Source organism: Gracilinanus agilis, chromosome 4 (genome assembly GCF_016433145.1).
Source record: "Gracilinanus agilis isolate LMUSP501 chromosome 4, AgileGrace, whole genome shotgun sequence".
Lineage (NCBI taxonomy): Eukaryota > Metazoa > Chordata > Mammalia > Didelphimorphia > Didelphidae > Gracilinanus > Gracilinanus agilis.
The window spans coordinates 458,012,650-458,028,295 of NC_058133.1; the positions used below are offsets into that span (position 1 = coordinate 458,012,650).

The 15,646-nt window shown below is 39.2% G+C and overlaps 1 protein-coding gene across 1 annotated transcript in view; it reads left to right on the forward strand.

Moving 5' to 3' along the window:
• Positions 1–15,646, forward strand: part of FNDC7 (fibronectin type III domain containing 7) — a 56,039-nt gene that overhangs the window by 25,207 nt on the left and 15,186 nt on the right. Inside the window, exons 3-6 of the mRNA XM_044675503.1 lie at positions 4,618–4,872; positions 6,428–6,688; positions 11,879–12,136; positions 15,190–15,444. Coding sequence (XP_044531438.1) covers positions 4,618–4,872; positions 6,428–6,688; positions 11,879–12,136; positions 15,190–15,444 — 1,029 coding nt within the window. The remainder of the gene's footprint in view (positions 1–4,617; positions 4,873–6,427; positions 6,689–11,878; positions 12,137–15,189; positions 15,445–15,646) is intronic.

Here is a 15,646-nt window from a genome sequence, read left to right on the forward strand (position 1 = left end):
TGGTGTTTATGCTTATTGGTTGATTATCCTTCCTGTGACCCTTGACACTTCTTCCAAGAAATGCCATATATTCTGAATGTTGAAAAATCTTCATGGCCATCTCCTCCTATCCCTATTACTTTATTAAAAACGACTTGTCTCATGTTCTCTGCCAGCTAACTGGGTAGTTAGCTAGTCTGAAACTTATTTGATAAGGAGTCAATGAATTATAATGGTGTAACACGTCACCCCTTCAAGCTGCCATTAACAACAGCTTCTATTGCTTTAACCTAAAGTAATAAGTAATGCGGGAATCTAGGGGAAACATCAATGGGGAAGAAGGGAAAGGCCTTAAGTCACACCATGGAGCCAGTGGCTCATGCTGCCAAAAGGCAAGATCTGAGGTTGGTTGTCGCTCCTTAATATGTCAAGAATTCTGCTTCTTGTACGTATATGTCCAGTCATTCATTTCAATCACATTCAACTGTTTGTGATCCTCTATGAGGTTTTCTTGACAGAGCTATTGAAGTGGTTTGCCATTTCCTTCTTCTTTTGCAGATGTAGGAACAGAGGCGGACAGGGTTAAGTGACTCGCCTAGGGATGAATCTTCCTGACCACAGGTCTGGCACTCTATTGTACCACCTAGCTGCCCATTCTACCCCTTGGTCACTCAAAAACTTTATAGAGAGCCTATGGCCATTCTAATTATGGCAATAGCTGATTGGGCAAATTCATTGAAGAAAAAGTTCTCTTAAGAAGGAAGAGGAAAACACGAAACACGGATGAACCCAAAGACTTCATCCTTGACTTTTCTGCAGGTTTTTTTACTCTTCCTGGGCATTCTGTCTTCTAATCCAATACAACAAGCATTTATTAAATGAATACTATATTCAGAGTACTATGCTAGACAAAAATAAAGCAGCCTCTTCCTTCAAGGAGTTAACATAATCCAGGGGAACACAATGTGTAAACAGATAGATAAAGATGAGATCATTAAATGAGAAACAACATGGATAACTGGGGAGATCAAAAACAACTTCTTAAGGGGATTTTTAACCTGGATCTGTGAACTTTTTAAAAAAAATATGTTTTTTTGATAAATATTCCAATGTAACATTCCCTTTATAGCCCAATGAGTTTTTTTTTTGTGCATTTAGAATATGATTCTGAGGAGTCCAGAGGTTTACCAGATTGCCAAAAGGGACCTTGAAACAAAAAAAAGGAAAGAACCTCTATTCTAGGAGGTGATGCCCAAGCTGAGTCTTGAAGGGAGCCAAAGATTTTAAAAGGCTGAAGTGAGCAGGGACTGTATTGCAGTCCTAGTGAGCAATGGCATACCAAGTCTGGGGAAGTAGGGCCAGTCTGTTTAGAAAACAGTGGGTGGCGGGGGAAGTGGTGTGTAATAAATCTGGAACTGTAAGCTGGAACCGTAAGCTGGAACCGTAAGCTGGAACCTAATTGTGAAGGACTTTAACTGTGAAGATAAAGAGTTTGTATTATATCCTAAAGACCTATGCTTTGCCTAAAGGCAAAAGGTTCCCCAGCAGAGGAGTGACACAGTCAAACTTATATTTAAGGACATTATTTTGACAGTTTGCAAGGAGGGAAGATTTGGAGAAGGGAGAAACTGGAAACTAAAAGTCTAAATGAGAGACTGTCTGTCATTCAAGAGGTGATGAAGACCTTGTCTAAGGGGGTGTTATTATTAGTAGAAAGATGTGAGATATGTTCTAGAGGTATAAGTGACAAGATGACAATTGATTGGATATGAGAAAGGAGGGAAGGGTTGGGGAGGAGTCAAGGATGACTGAGATTGTGAACTTGGGTGACTAGAAGGATTTCAATCTCAATAGATATAGGGAAACTTGGACAGGAGAGTATAGGAGGGAAAATAATGAATTAGGGTTCTCCTTCCCCATGCCTTGAATACATTTTTTCTCATCCCTGCCTTTTACAATGCCTGCCTTCTTTCAAAGTTCAGTCAACTAGACAAATCAGTAGGCATTTATTAAGCACCTAGTCTATTCCGGGTATTTTCTAAGCATTGGGGATAAAAAAGAAAGACCCAAAAAAAAAAAAAATAGTCCCTGCCCTCAAGGAGCTCACAGTCTAATGGAGGAGATGAAATGCAAACAACTATGTACAAATGAGAAAGATATAAAATAAAGTGGAGATATCTGGACTTGAAGTTCGGAAGACCTGGATTCAGATGTGCTTACGAGCTGTTGGACCATGGGAAGAGGTCGTTAACCTCTCTAGGACTCAGTTTCCTCATTTATAAAATGAAGAGATTGAACTGTATAGCATATAAAGTGCCTTCCATTTCTGAAAGTATGGTTTTATGACTCCCTCTTAAAGGATCAACCACCCCAGAAGAATGGTTCAAAATAATTAACACCCCTAACTGAACTTTGAGATTTACAAAGCACTTTGCTCACCATGACTCTGAGGAAGGGACTGGAAAAACATGATCCTTCTAGGTTTAAATATTTGAAGCTACAAAGAACCATAGCGTTCATCTAATATAACTTCCTCATTTTTGTTTGTTTGTTTGTTTAAACTTCCTTATTTTTTAATAGTCAAGGAAACTAAAGCTCAGAAATATTAAATGATTTACTCAAGATCACACAGGTAGTACTCACTATCAAAATTTAAACTCAGACTTTCTGTCTCCAGTTCTGGAATGTTCCCCATACTACCGAAATAAGTAAAATGAGGTTCAGAGATTTGACTGAAGTCATATAGCTATGGAGTGACTTACCAAGGACAGGCCCCCTGTATCTCCTAGTTCAGCCCAATGAGTATCTTCTCTACTACATTACACTGCCTTCAGTGTAGTACCTCCTTTATGGCAACAGAAGCACTGTCATAATTTTTTTTAAAGAAATGGCAAGAGAGAAACATACCTACATAATGTTGAAAGAATGCTTGGCCGTTGCACAGTGGGTATATTGTTCATCTTTGGAGAATTATTATTCCTGAGAAGCTGCCAAATCCCTAGGCCATTGTACAGAAAGAAATGGTTGTCTGTGAACAGGAACAGAAGAATTTGAGTTTAAAAAAAAACCAAACCCCTCTCTGTCTCTCTCTGTCTGTCTCACTCTGTCTCTTTCTCTTGTACTTAGATGAGAAGGCAATCACAGTAAAGTTGTGGGAAAAGGAAAAATCCTTATTTTGGAGGATTTAGTAGTTTCCCTTTCTTTTCTTTTTTTTTTTTTAACCCTTACCTTCCATCTTGGAGTTAATACTGTGTATTGGCTCCAAGGCAGAAGAGTGGTAAGGGTAGGCAATGGGGGTCAAGTGACTTGCCCAGGGTCACACAGCTGGGAAGTATCTGAGGCCAGAATTGAACCTAGGACCTCCCCTCTCTAGGCCTGGTTCTCAATATACTGAGCTACCCAGCTGCCCCTAGGAGTTTCCCTTTCTAAAAAATCACACTGTTGTACTAGATAATTTCAGCTCTAAAAGTCCATGATTTTATACGAGAGGCAGAATGTTCCAGGGGGCTACCACAAAGACAATCAGGCCAGTTCCCAAGGTACCTGGCTCTAGGCAGACTTCCCACAGACAGAAGGCCACTGCTGATCTTACCTTTCTCCTAGTCTCCTCTTCACTTTCATTTTTAAAAATCCTTTTCTTTTTTTAATCTTACCTTCTGTCTTAGAATCACTGTATTAGTTCTAAGGCAGAAGAATGGCAAAGGCTAGGTAATTGAAACGAAGTCTCTTGCCTAGGGTCATGCAGCTAGGAAATATCTGAGGCCAGATTTGGACCCAGTCCTACTCCTGGTGCTCTATCCACTGAACCACCTAGCTACCCCCTTTAGTCCTTTTAGAAGAGAAAATTATACAGAGAAAATGTCTCATGTTCTCTCCTTCCTCCCCAACCACTATCCCTCCAAATCCATGATGGTCAACAACCTGCAGCTCCAATTCTACCTTTTCTTTGTAGATGTCTCTGGGTAAATTGCTTTACCTCCTTTTTTCCCTCTATGTCTTCATCTAAGAGATAGATAAAATATTTAGTAAGCACTTACTCAATGCCAGGCACTATCACAGCACTGAGGATACAAGAACAAGCAAGCAAGATAGTCCTTGCCTTCAAGGAGCTTATATGCTAATACAAGAAGACAACACATGAAGGGGTGACTTGGAAGCCTGGATCTTGGCAAATTATGGCAAAAACTCACCTATGAGACCAAGGGGACACAGAGGGAAAGTCCAGGGAGGGTGATAGGATGATGGCCAAAAGCAGCCAGAATGGGAAAGGAGGAAGAGAATGGAACAAGCAATCATTAGGTGCCTACTATGTACCAAGCACTTCACAAATATTATCTCATTTGATCCTCAGAACAACCTTGAGAGGTAAGTGCTATTATTATTTTTATTTTATAATTGAGGAAACCCAGGCAAACAAATTAAGGAACTTACAGGGTCACATAGCAAGATTGGATTTGAACTCAGGTCTTCTTGGCTCCATGCCCAGTGTTCTATTCATTCCACCACCTAGCTGACAGAGGAGAACTTGTTAGAAGTGTGATAAGAATAAATGAGTTTTGGAAGGCAAAAGGGATGTGAGACAAGGTTATTGTTTATGTACTTACTAAAACAATATTTGATTATTGATTTTGTTTTTAGCTCCAGAAATACCCATTATTGATCGGGCTTATTCCAAACTTAGCAACAGCATCACGGTGGAGTGGACACCTGTGCCAGGGGCTACCAGTTACCTGCTCACAGCCCAAGATGGAGAATCCTTCATTGAAACAATAGTCACTAATTCACCAGGCACAGTGTCAGGCCTGAAGGCAGCTACCATGTATAAAATCACCATCAGATCAGTCAATGCTGGAGGGAGAAGCCAGGCATCACTTCCCAAGAAAGCAAAGACAGGTAACTATCAATGCCCAGACAACTTAAGTCAGTAAAGGAACATGAGTTTGCTTCAGAATTGGTATTGCCAATAATGCATTAAAATTTGGTATGGAATGAGTATCTGAGGTCAGAAGAATTATGACAAAATGGTACTGCTTGACGAGTTGGATGCATTTGGGGGGAAAATGTAACTTAAATGTCAAAAGCAAGTATCCCAAAATAGGCTATTAGGGAAAAGAGGACCTTCATTCTTTCCCTTCCTTTCCCTTTCTTCCCTTCCCTCTTTCCTTTCTTCTTCCCTTCCTCCCTTCCTGCCTTTCTCCCTTTCTTTCTTTCTTCCTTCCTTTCTCTTTCTTTCTTTATCCCTTACCTTCTATCTTAGTATCACTTCTTTTTTAAAATTTTAAAACCCTTACCTTCTATCTTAGAATCAATACTATGTATTGGTTCCAAGGCAGAAGAGTAGAAAGGGCTAGGCAGTGAAAGTTAAGTGACTTGCTGAGGATCATACAATTAGGATGTGTCTGAGGTCAAATTTGAATCCAGGACTTCCTGTCTTTAAATCTGACTCTTAAACCATTGAGCCACCTAACTACCCTCATTTAGTATCCACTCAAAGTAGAAGAGGGGCAAGAGCTAGGCAATCCGGGTTAAGTGATTTTCCTGGGGTCATACATCTAAGAAGTGTCTAAGGCCAGATTTGAATCCAAGACATCCCAACTCTAGGCATTCTATGCACTGTGCTACCCAGCTGCCCCTAATGAGAGGCTTTCTTGAAGAGTATAAGACTCCTTAAATTGGGAAGATATTTTTAGTTGGTGCCAGGAAGACCTAGGATCCAATTCTACCTCCATACTAGGATACTAAGCTACATGACCCTAGGCAAATCACTTGAGCTCTATGTGACACTGACACTTATATTCTAAGTTGGAAAAGGTAGAAATCTTCAACTGTCAAAAGCACTTTCCACAATCCCAAGCTCCCTGTGTATAATGAAATCACTGATCTATATCCCCAAAGACCACCAGTGAATGAATATAGCACAGGTGGGTGAGATTTTGTAGCAGTATGACACATACTGAAACACATGCCAAAAGTTACTCTTTTTTCGGCTTTGGTTGGCAATATTAATTATTTAATATTATACAAGCGCGCCATACCATGGCCTGAGTGTTCCTGAGCAGTTATGTCTAAGTCAAATCATATTTTCCTGTTGACTTACATTTGAATTCCATGGACCCTTCAATTTTTATTTCTGACTCATCTAAAAACTGTCAGAAATTCCTAATACTTGTCATTTCTCTCCTACCTGGATCTCATTAGAGTAGTTAGTAATCTGTAAGCAAATACCTACATGTACTGGAAGAGTTACTATTTGAAAGAACCTTCCCGGAAATCTTTCTGTGAAGCCAAGAAATTTTTGGCAACATGAATGGTCATCCCACATTTACTTGCTTTTTTATTTTAAATTCATAATATTCTACATTTTATTTTAAATTCATGTTATTCTACATTCTGAAGCAATTGGCAGGTGAAAGTGTGAAAAGACATGAATTGTTTTCTTCCTTTTCAGTCTTGGCTGCCCCAATCTTGGATGTGAGCTCCCCAAGTTCTGACTCTATCCTAGTACACTGGGAAGCTGTGTCCATGGCCGTTGGATTCTCTGTGTCCATCATGCGCTCCAATGGCTTGGGTAGGATGTGGAAAGAGAACACCACCAACACTTCTTTGACTTTCACCAGTCTGGATGCAGGAACGCTCTATACCATAAAGGCATATGCCTGGAATGCTAATGGGATTCCTGGAGATGATTCTACTTACAATCAGAGAACAAGTAAGCCCTTTAAAGAGAAGTCATTTAGTTTTACATAATGTAAAGAGTCCTTTCTAAAAATTAGTGAAAGAGAAGATAAGTGGGGGAAGCTAGATGACTCAGTGAATTGAGAGCCAGGCTTTGAGTCAGAAAGACTCAATCTGGCCTCAGATACTTCCTGGTTGTGTGACCCTGGGAAAGTCACCTAACCCTGTTTGCCTCAGTTTCCTCATCTGTAAAATGAGCTAGAGAAGGAAATGGCAAACACTTACTAGCTTATGACCCTGGGCAAGTCACTTAACCCTATTGGCCTCAGTTTCCTTATCTGCAAAACAAACTAGAGAAGGAAATGACAAACACTAGCTTATGACCTTAGTACCTTTGGTCACAAAAATTCATACACAACTGAACAACAATAATTAGGCTTAGCAAAGAATAATGTTGATCTAGGAAGCCACCCGCAATTGTGAACTAAAAATTCAGTTCATGGGGGCAGCTAGGTGGCTCACTGGAGCCAGGAGATCCTGGGTTTAAATCTGGCCTCAGACACTGCCTAGCTATGTGACCCTGGGCAAGTCACCTAACCCCCACTGCCTAGCCCTTACTGCTCTTCTGCCTTGGAAGTAATACACAGCAATGATTCTAAGACAGAAGGTAAAGGTTAAAGAAAAATCCAGTTCATGTGTATGTGTGTGTGTGTCTTAGTAGCACAAAGAAGGCTTCATATAGACCTTTTAGTACAAATTAAGAGATTTTTTGTGGAGACCAGGATGAAGATCTAATAAAACATTTTTAAAGGGGTTTCCTCTTTATTTTCCATTTCATTTCTTCATATTCTAAGGGGAAAATTATGAGTTATATAATTTTCCCTCTAGAAAGAGTTCAGGCTATTGAAAATCCTAAAAGAGTTTAGGAAATCATGTGTATGCACTTATAATCCACATGACAATGACTTTTGGCAACTGCACAGTGACTGATATAGGGCTTGCTTTAAAAGCGTCAAAACAGAGAGTAGGCATGTGTGTTTTGGAGCTTTTTGATGTTTGTCATTTGGTAGGCATCTGGTGGTGCTTTAGGTTGATGAGGGGAAGAGAAGCTGCCCTTCAGGAAACTTGAAAATTAATTTTTTTAAACCCTTACCTTCTGTCTTAGAAATAATATTGTATATTAGTTCTAAGGCAGAAGGGTAGTAAAAACTAGGCAATGGGGGTTAAGTGACTTACCCAGGGTCATACAGCTAGGTAGTGTCTGAGGCCAGATAAACCCAAGATCTCCCATCTCTGGGTCTGACTCTTAATCCACTGAGTCACCTAGCTGCCCTGGAAAATCAATTTCTTTTGATTGAAGATTGGCCCATCAGGTCAAAATTGTAAATGCTTCCTTCTGTTGTTTCAGGAACGAGACTATGTTTTTCATCAATATCATCTCCAAAGAAACTGAAATATAACTCTATATTATGTATATTAGTTATATACATATATAGTTTTTATATAGTTATGATAGAACTATATAAATTCATGTACACAAATATAGTATAGTTCATATAATCTTCAGGTATGACAGCAATAAATGCAAGATGCTACAGATCACTTAATCTGAACCCATTATTTTACAGATGAGGAAACTGACTCCCAAGGATCTTAAATAATTTATCCAAGAGCACACCTCTAATTAATAGCAGAGGCAAGATTAGGATTTGGGAAACCTGAGTCCCAGCCTAGATTTTGCCAATTGTTAGAGGTTCCTAATACTTAAAATTTCTCTTTAACTAGACTCTTTGTAGATAATAAGTAATCTTTAAACAAATTTATTACTTGATAATGGCTTACACTTACACCATGCTTTTAGCTTGTAAAAGAATTTGTAGGATTGTCATTTCACTTGATACTCTCAACAGGTAATTAGGGCAGGTACCATACTACCCATTTTACAAATGAGGAATCAGAAGTTATGTGACTAACCCCAGGTCCCACAGCAAGTTTGCTGGAATTCATCTACCAGGGCTCTGAGGCTTGTGGAGAGCTAATATTCAGAGCTGGCATCTGAATTAGTTTTTTTTAAGGCTTGGTCTCCCCATTTCCCCCAAAGAAGAAACTCAGGGGCTACAAATAGGTCTTCTCCTATTATTGGTTGGCACAGCACCTTTGACCTACCTAGTTTCCGATCTGGGCCAATTTAAGCCTTTTTAGGCAATCTGGTGGTCCCCCTACTCCCAAGGACTCACTGTAACAATATCAAATTCAGAATAGTGTAATGACATTTTGCAATGCAATATGAAAAATGATTGACAGTTAGCTGTTTGAAACTTGGAATGAGCTGAGCTTGGCAGAGCCCAGTAGGTACAAATTTAGTTGATGGAAAAAATATAAAAGCAGATTTTGATCTGAGAGAGAGAGATCTCAATTTTGAGAGAGGGATTGGTGGGAGGTCTTGGTTGGGCTTGGGTAGGCCAAAGGTCAACTTAAGATACCAACAACCAGCACTGATTACTTCCATAGTCTCAAATCCTGTGTTATCCTATACTGAACATTCCTATTTAATTCACTTATCAAGAAGAAGCAACATCATTACCATCAAATAACCTGATTCAGGTTGAAGCAGTCTGGCTCTGCCAGGCTGGAAACTGGCAAACTAACTGTCAACAACTAACAAGCTTGAATACCCTGATTACCTTCAATTCATATACCATCTTGTCATCAAGCCTGCTCTATATTAACAGGGATCTAAATGGCATCAGATAATAAGTATGAAACAGAAAATTGAAAGCTGCCAAGCTAATATGTTAGCTCATGACTGCTCCAAATAGTCTCTGAGCTTTCTTTATTTTATACATTTTCCAATAGCATTTTTCTACAAAGCACAATTGAATTCACAGTTGTATAGAAACACCCAAGGTTAAAGAATTACCTCACATACAAATTTTTTCACATGTAGATTATGCCCAGATGAGACAAGGTCCTGGGTTAGAGAAGGAGTCTCACCTTATCTAAGTTTTATTTAGTAAAAAGCTTTCATACTTCAAAAGATATGTTAAAGAATAAGCCTTTAAGATTGTGGGGTGTATTTTGTCATTGGAAAGTACCTACGTGAGAGTGGAATTTGTCTGGATCTGCCCTGCAGTGTCCTTGGGATGTCTGAAGCAAGGAGAAGAGATACAAAACAGCTTCAGCTGTTCTCTGCTGAGGAAAAGGTTGTTAACTCATTAAATACTGGTTTATTATAGAGTACTGTTTACAGGGTGGTATGGTGTTTCTATAAGATGGGCCTGACAAGCTGGCCCAAGATCCCTAGATGGTAAATGGATCTAGGCTAAGTGAGGATAGGGATGTCTGGGTGGCCACCAAGGTGTGCTGATAACCACCAGGGCTTATGAATGTTCAGCTCAGCTAAGCACTTGACCCCACAAACAGTGCCCAAGCCAAAGTTATCAAGTGAAAAGCTGATGTTCACTCAGCTCCTCTGTTTACTTGGCTTGGGGTTAGGTTCAAGCATAAAGGTTTGTAGTAAGAATAGTTATTAGTATTGAGATGGATAACACTGAATGACTGTGATTTAGGTAAAACCCCCTTCCCCTTTGGCAGTAATTATTCACTTGCTCTTGGAATGAAATCAGTCTTCACTTGAACTATGTTTCAAAGTGTTTAATTCAAAGGGGTAGGATTCAGGATAAGGAAAGTGGTGTTGGGGATGGCTATGCTAAACCTACGGGAGTTCGATTTGGCTAATCAATAAGTAACAAGTTGGCAGCCAGCTGGAGAGGCTTCTCTCCCTCCCAGACCTGGTCAGGCCCAGCCATGGTCTAGACCAGGGGTCGGCAACCATTTTTGGCTGTGAGAGCCATAAACGCCACATTTTTTAAAATGTAATTTTGTGAGAGTTGTACAGTGCTCACAGTGTGGCTCCTGTAACAGCGCCTGAAAAAAAATGGACTTTATGGTGCCTGCAGAAAGAGCCATACATTGCTGACCCCTGGTCTAGACCAAGTGGAAGGCGGGGATTGTGATATTCTTCTTGATAGCAGGTGTTGATGTTTATCTCTCAGCCTTGTTCAGTAATACTTCAATTGATATTATGAGACAATCAGGTACAGGTGCTGGATATGCAGGTCTATAGGCCTACCCACCCTTCACCACCCATGAGCCCTTCCCAAAAATGAGACCCAGAAGTCTTCTGCCCCTGGGCTTTTATAGTGGTGGTAGCAACTGTCTTTTGCCCTTGACTCATGCCATCTGGGTAAATTCTAAGTTCTATAACTGACGATCTGTCACTCAAGTTGGTCTCCATCTTCTTCCCAGAGGTTACCTATTACAGTACTTAGAGGCTTTCTATAAAACTTGAGGCTATCCTAAAAACTAGATTAATATGCTTTCAATAATAAAAGGAGTCACAAAGAGGGGTCAAATTTTTGGATAAGCCATCCATTCTCTGGCCTGATTTTCAGGCCACAAAAATCAGCACAGGGCTTTGCCAAAACTGTGTTGATCTCTATGGGTTCCAGATAAAAGATCCTATTAAAAGACCCTATTTCTCTGAGTGACTCCCAACAACCAATAGCTTAGGCCAAGGATCTCCTATACCCCTCTTCCCATCATTTCCCTGCTCCCTCCCTAAACCTGTTGTTATTAAATCTTTAAACTTACCTAAAGTGAATATCACCTTTACCTTAGGGATTAGTGAACTTATCCTTGGGTATATTGAACTTATCCTTGGGTATTTGAAGGAAGAGGAAATTCCTTTCAGCTGTAAAAGGTTTAAATCGTAGTCAACCAGCACTATCCATATTGAGCCAGGATAGACAGAAGCAGCTGTGTGTTCTTAACTACAGATTCTTCATTTGACTATCTATTCTGGGACACTGTTGTACTGAAGCTGGGTGTAACAGATTCACCACAAATATTCCTGTGGAGTCCTTTTGTGTTTCACTACCACAACTTGTGTGTTACACCTAAGGATCTTCCACACTCATTCAACTTCAGCTCCTCCAAACACCAGGCACTTATAACAATAGTCACCCAATCATTATAATCTACTACAGCTTAGAACTCTAAGCTCAAGAGATCCACCATCTTCCAGCTTTCTAGTATCCATCTTGGGGAGCAGGCTTGTACCAACAAACCTGGGCTAAATTCTGAAATGCTACTAAATATTACCTTGATTCTTGGTGGAATATGAAACAATTTAACAAATTATTTCTCCAAAAAATATCTCTAGGTCCTCATGCCCCAGCAGACATTCAAGTCTCTTTTGATAGTGGGACTCAGAAGGCAACAGTTTCATGGATGCCAACCGAAGGAGCTTTTAGCTATACTGTGACAGCTTCCAGTGGGGCTTCAAAGCTGAATTGTAGTACTGCATCTACCTCCTGCACCATTTATGCCCTTCAGTGTGGAACTGAGTACACCCTTTCCATTTTGGCAAGTAATGATGCTGGATCTAGTCACTCAACAGCAACAGTGAACTTAAAGACTGGTATGTAAAATAAGACCTGGCCATCATGGGACTAATGAGTTCCACTTCTCCAGAGACCTTGAGCTCCAAGGCTCCTTTGCACTGGAAGAAGCAATTTATGAAACAGAGGCCTGGTTATTATTAGAATATGGAGCCCATTCTAAAGGGCATAAATTAAAAGGATAAAGGGAAATGGAGAGAGTTCTGGCAAAATTGAAAATATTCCTGATAGATACTGGAAACTCTGACCATAATTTTAGTTTTAGCTACAAATAATTTTGATTCTCCTAACAGCCAATTATCCATAGGATCATAGATTTAGAGATCGAAGGAACCTTTACAGCTACCTAGTCCACCTACTTCATTTTACAGATGAGGAAACTGAGGCACATATAATAGTTGGCAAATAATATGGGATTTGAACTCAGACCCTGAACTACAAGAGACAGTGTTCTTTCTTCTTTATCACAGAATCCAAACTATCTAGACCTGGGATTTATGAGAACTAGTTCCTTTTTTTAACAATTAAGTTAAATTAATTTTTTATTGTCATGCAAAACATACTTCCATATTGGTCATTGTTGTAAGAACACACTCATACATAACCAAAACCCCAAAATAAAACCAGAGACACACTGATGTGAAAGACGACTCCAACAGTTCTTTCTCTGGAAGTGGATAGCATTCCCCATCAGAAGTCTTTCAGTATTGTCTGAGATCATTGCATTACTGAGAGTAGCCAAGTTTTCACAGATACTCTTTGTCCAATATTGTTATTGTGTACAATGTTTTTCCCAGGAAAACTATTTCCTTATTAAAAATTGGGCTCAGCATCATGGAATTTCAGAGTTAGAGGGGACCTCCCATGTCTGAAAAGGAATACCCACTATATCCTACCCAAAAAGTTATTTAATCTTTGCTTAAAGACTTTTAGTGGAGGAAAAACCTGCTGTCTCATATTACAACTTGTACTTTGAGATAGCTCCAACTATTAGGAAGTAAAGTCCTAAATGTACATATTGGAATATTTCTATATTTTTATTTCAAAAGTTTACTTTTTGTACAAATAAAAAATGAATACTAAAACATTACTCCAATGTTTCCTAATGGCATGCAAATGATCCTGATTTCTTGAAGACTTGATACCAGTGAAATAAATAGAAAGAAGATGATGTCTTTAAAAAAAGTTAGAATTACAATAGCCTGGGATCTTAAAAGGGTAAGACTTCAGTTGATTGGATAACCTATTTATTCAGGATACTTTATTCCCTGTAGATGCTGCAAAATGAAGCCCAGACAATAACAATAGAAGTTAGCTACTTCTATTTCCAATATGATTTGCCCTGAATTACTTACTAGAAATTCTCATGATATTAAAAACAATGCATCACTTCTTCTGATTACCACTGAGTAACATTTACCATACTAGATCTCTTGTCTGTCCATTGTGGATAGTATCTTACCTGCCTTTCTAAGATTCATTCCAGATGGACACAGAAATATATATCATCTCAACTGCTACCTGTAGTGTAATCTGGGAGATCAGAAAGTAGGGTTTTTTTCCTTATCCAGAGATGTTTCATATAGGTATATTTTCCTTTAACATATGACAGCAGTAAAATGGTTACCCATTCTACTTCCTTCTTCTTCACACACAATCTAGATTTACTTCACCTTTGGTACAGGTAAAATCCATTACAACAAACCAAATCCAATTCAACAAGTAAGCTGGAGAGAGTCCATACAGGAGCAAGAAGTTTGACAGAGCCCATGTAATATAAATTGCAGGAACTAGAGATTTTACCTGGGGAAGACTTGGGGGAAGAGAGGAGTGGGAGGTGGCAACTATGTCCAAGTATCTAAGGTGTTATCATTTGGAAGAAGATTTGGATTTGTTCTGATTTGCCCCCAATGTTAGAACTAGAAGCAACATATAGAAGTTATTTTAAAAAACGTAAACTGAGGCTTGAAGTAAGACTACAATTAGAGCTATCTAAAAATGTGATGAGTTGCCTCCAGTGAGCTTTCCTCTTACTAGAGGTCTTCAAGCAGAAGTTGAATCACCTCTCAGGTGTGCTGAAGAGATGATAATTCTTATTCAGGTATAAATTGGATTAGATGTCCATGAAGTCCCTTTTCAAATGAGATTTGACTGATTCACCCTGATTCAAAAGGGTGGTCTCAAAGGCCTTTCTTTAGACAGTTAAAGCATAAAACTGCACTAAGACTTTTGGGAAACCTAGAATTATATTGAAAGCACTAGGGAATACAAAGGTAGATGAGGTAAAATCTTATTCAACTTGACCTCTCTTCTCTCAAAATCTTCATCTCCCTGCCTGGAAAGAATGCTTCTCCCTCATCCTTCATCCTTCTGTTCAAGTCCAGCCCTCCCTCCGACACCCAATTGAGGCACTTTCTGATCCTCTGAGCCTTCCATGATCTTCTTGTCTCCCCAGCCAAAGTGACCTCTTCTTCCTCAAATTGCTCACAGCACTTTAAACTTTAAAGCTTTAAACTTCTTTTTTGTATGTATTTTATTACTCTCCATTATATTTATCTCACTTTGCTCTAATTAAGTCATTTGAATATGTGTATCCTCCCTCCTCCTAAAACCCATCTATATACCATCCCTAAATTGCAAGCTCCTTAATTTTAAGTTTATTAATAGTATCTCCATTCACGTCCCCAACACCTTATATAGTGTAAATGCTTAATAAATGTTTGTTGAATTAATGCCTTCATTGCTATGAAAATGGCTTTGTAACCAAATAGATTTCCAGCTCTAACAAATATTCAATTTATTTCAAGCAATATTTGATGTACCTCCCTGCTCCACCCCTCCAAATCTAGAGAGTTCATTGCATTTCTTATAGAATGTCCTGAAATTCTTCTGTTGGTCCCAGAAATATTTTCTAATACTGATTTAAAATATGTTACTGATTCTCACTCTTTACAATACAGTTTATTAAGCCTCATCTGTAGAACTCAAACAATTGCTCTCTTGAATTTTTCTAAAGCCCCATGCAATGGCAAAGAGGCAGATAAAATTTCTCTGTCTTTAAATGTTTTCCTAGTTGCTTGTGCTCCCAGAAGCATATTAATCCAAGAAGACAATCCTGGCCATCTGTCTGTGTCATGGTCTGATGCTGAACTTGGAGACTACTATGTGGCCTTTGTGAAAAGTGATGATGGTTTGGAGATGCATTGTAATACATCATTGACCCAATGCAATTTCCCAGCTGAGTGTGGATTCACATACTTTATTAGTGTCTTTGCCTACAACGAGGCAGGGCAGAGCCCTCTAGGTGATGTGTTCAACTACACAACAGGTAAGTAGCATGTGATGCCTACCCAGGGAGTTAAGGATTTTCCAAACATGAAACTACCACAGATCATTCATTCCCCACACAGAATTCACTTAGTTACTCAAAGGAGTTGAATAGAGTAGAAAATTTGGCCATCAGTTACTGCTAGCCCCCTAATCTGAGCCAACACTAAAGGTCAGGTGCTAGAAAGCTCCAACTCACCTCA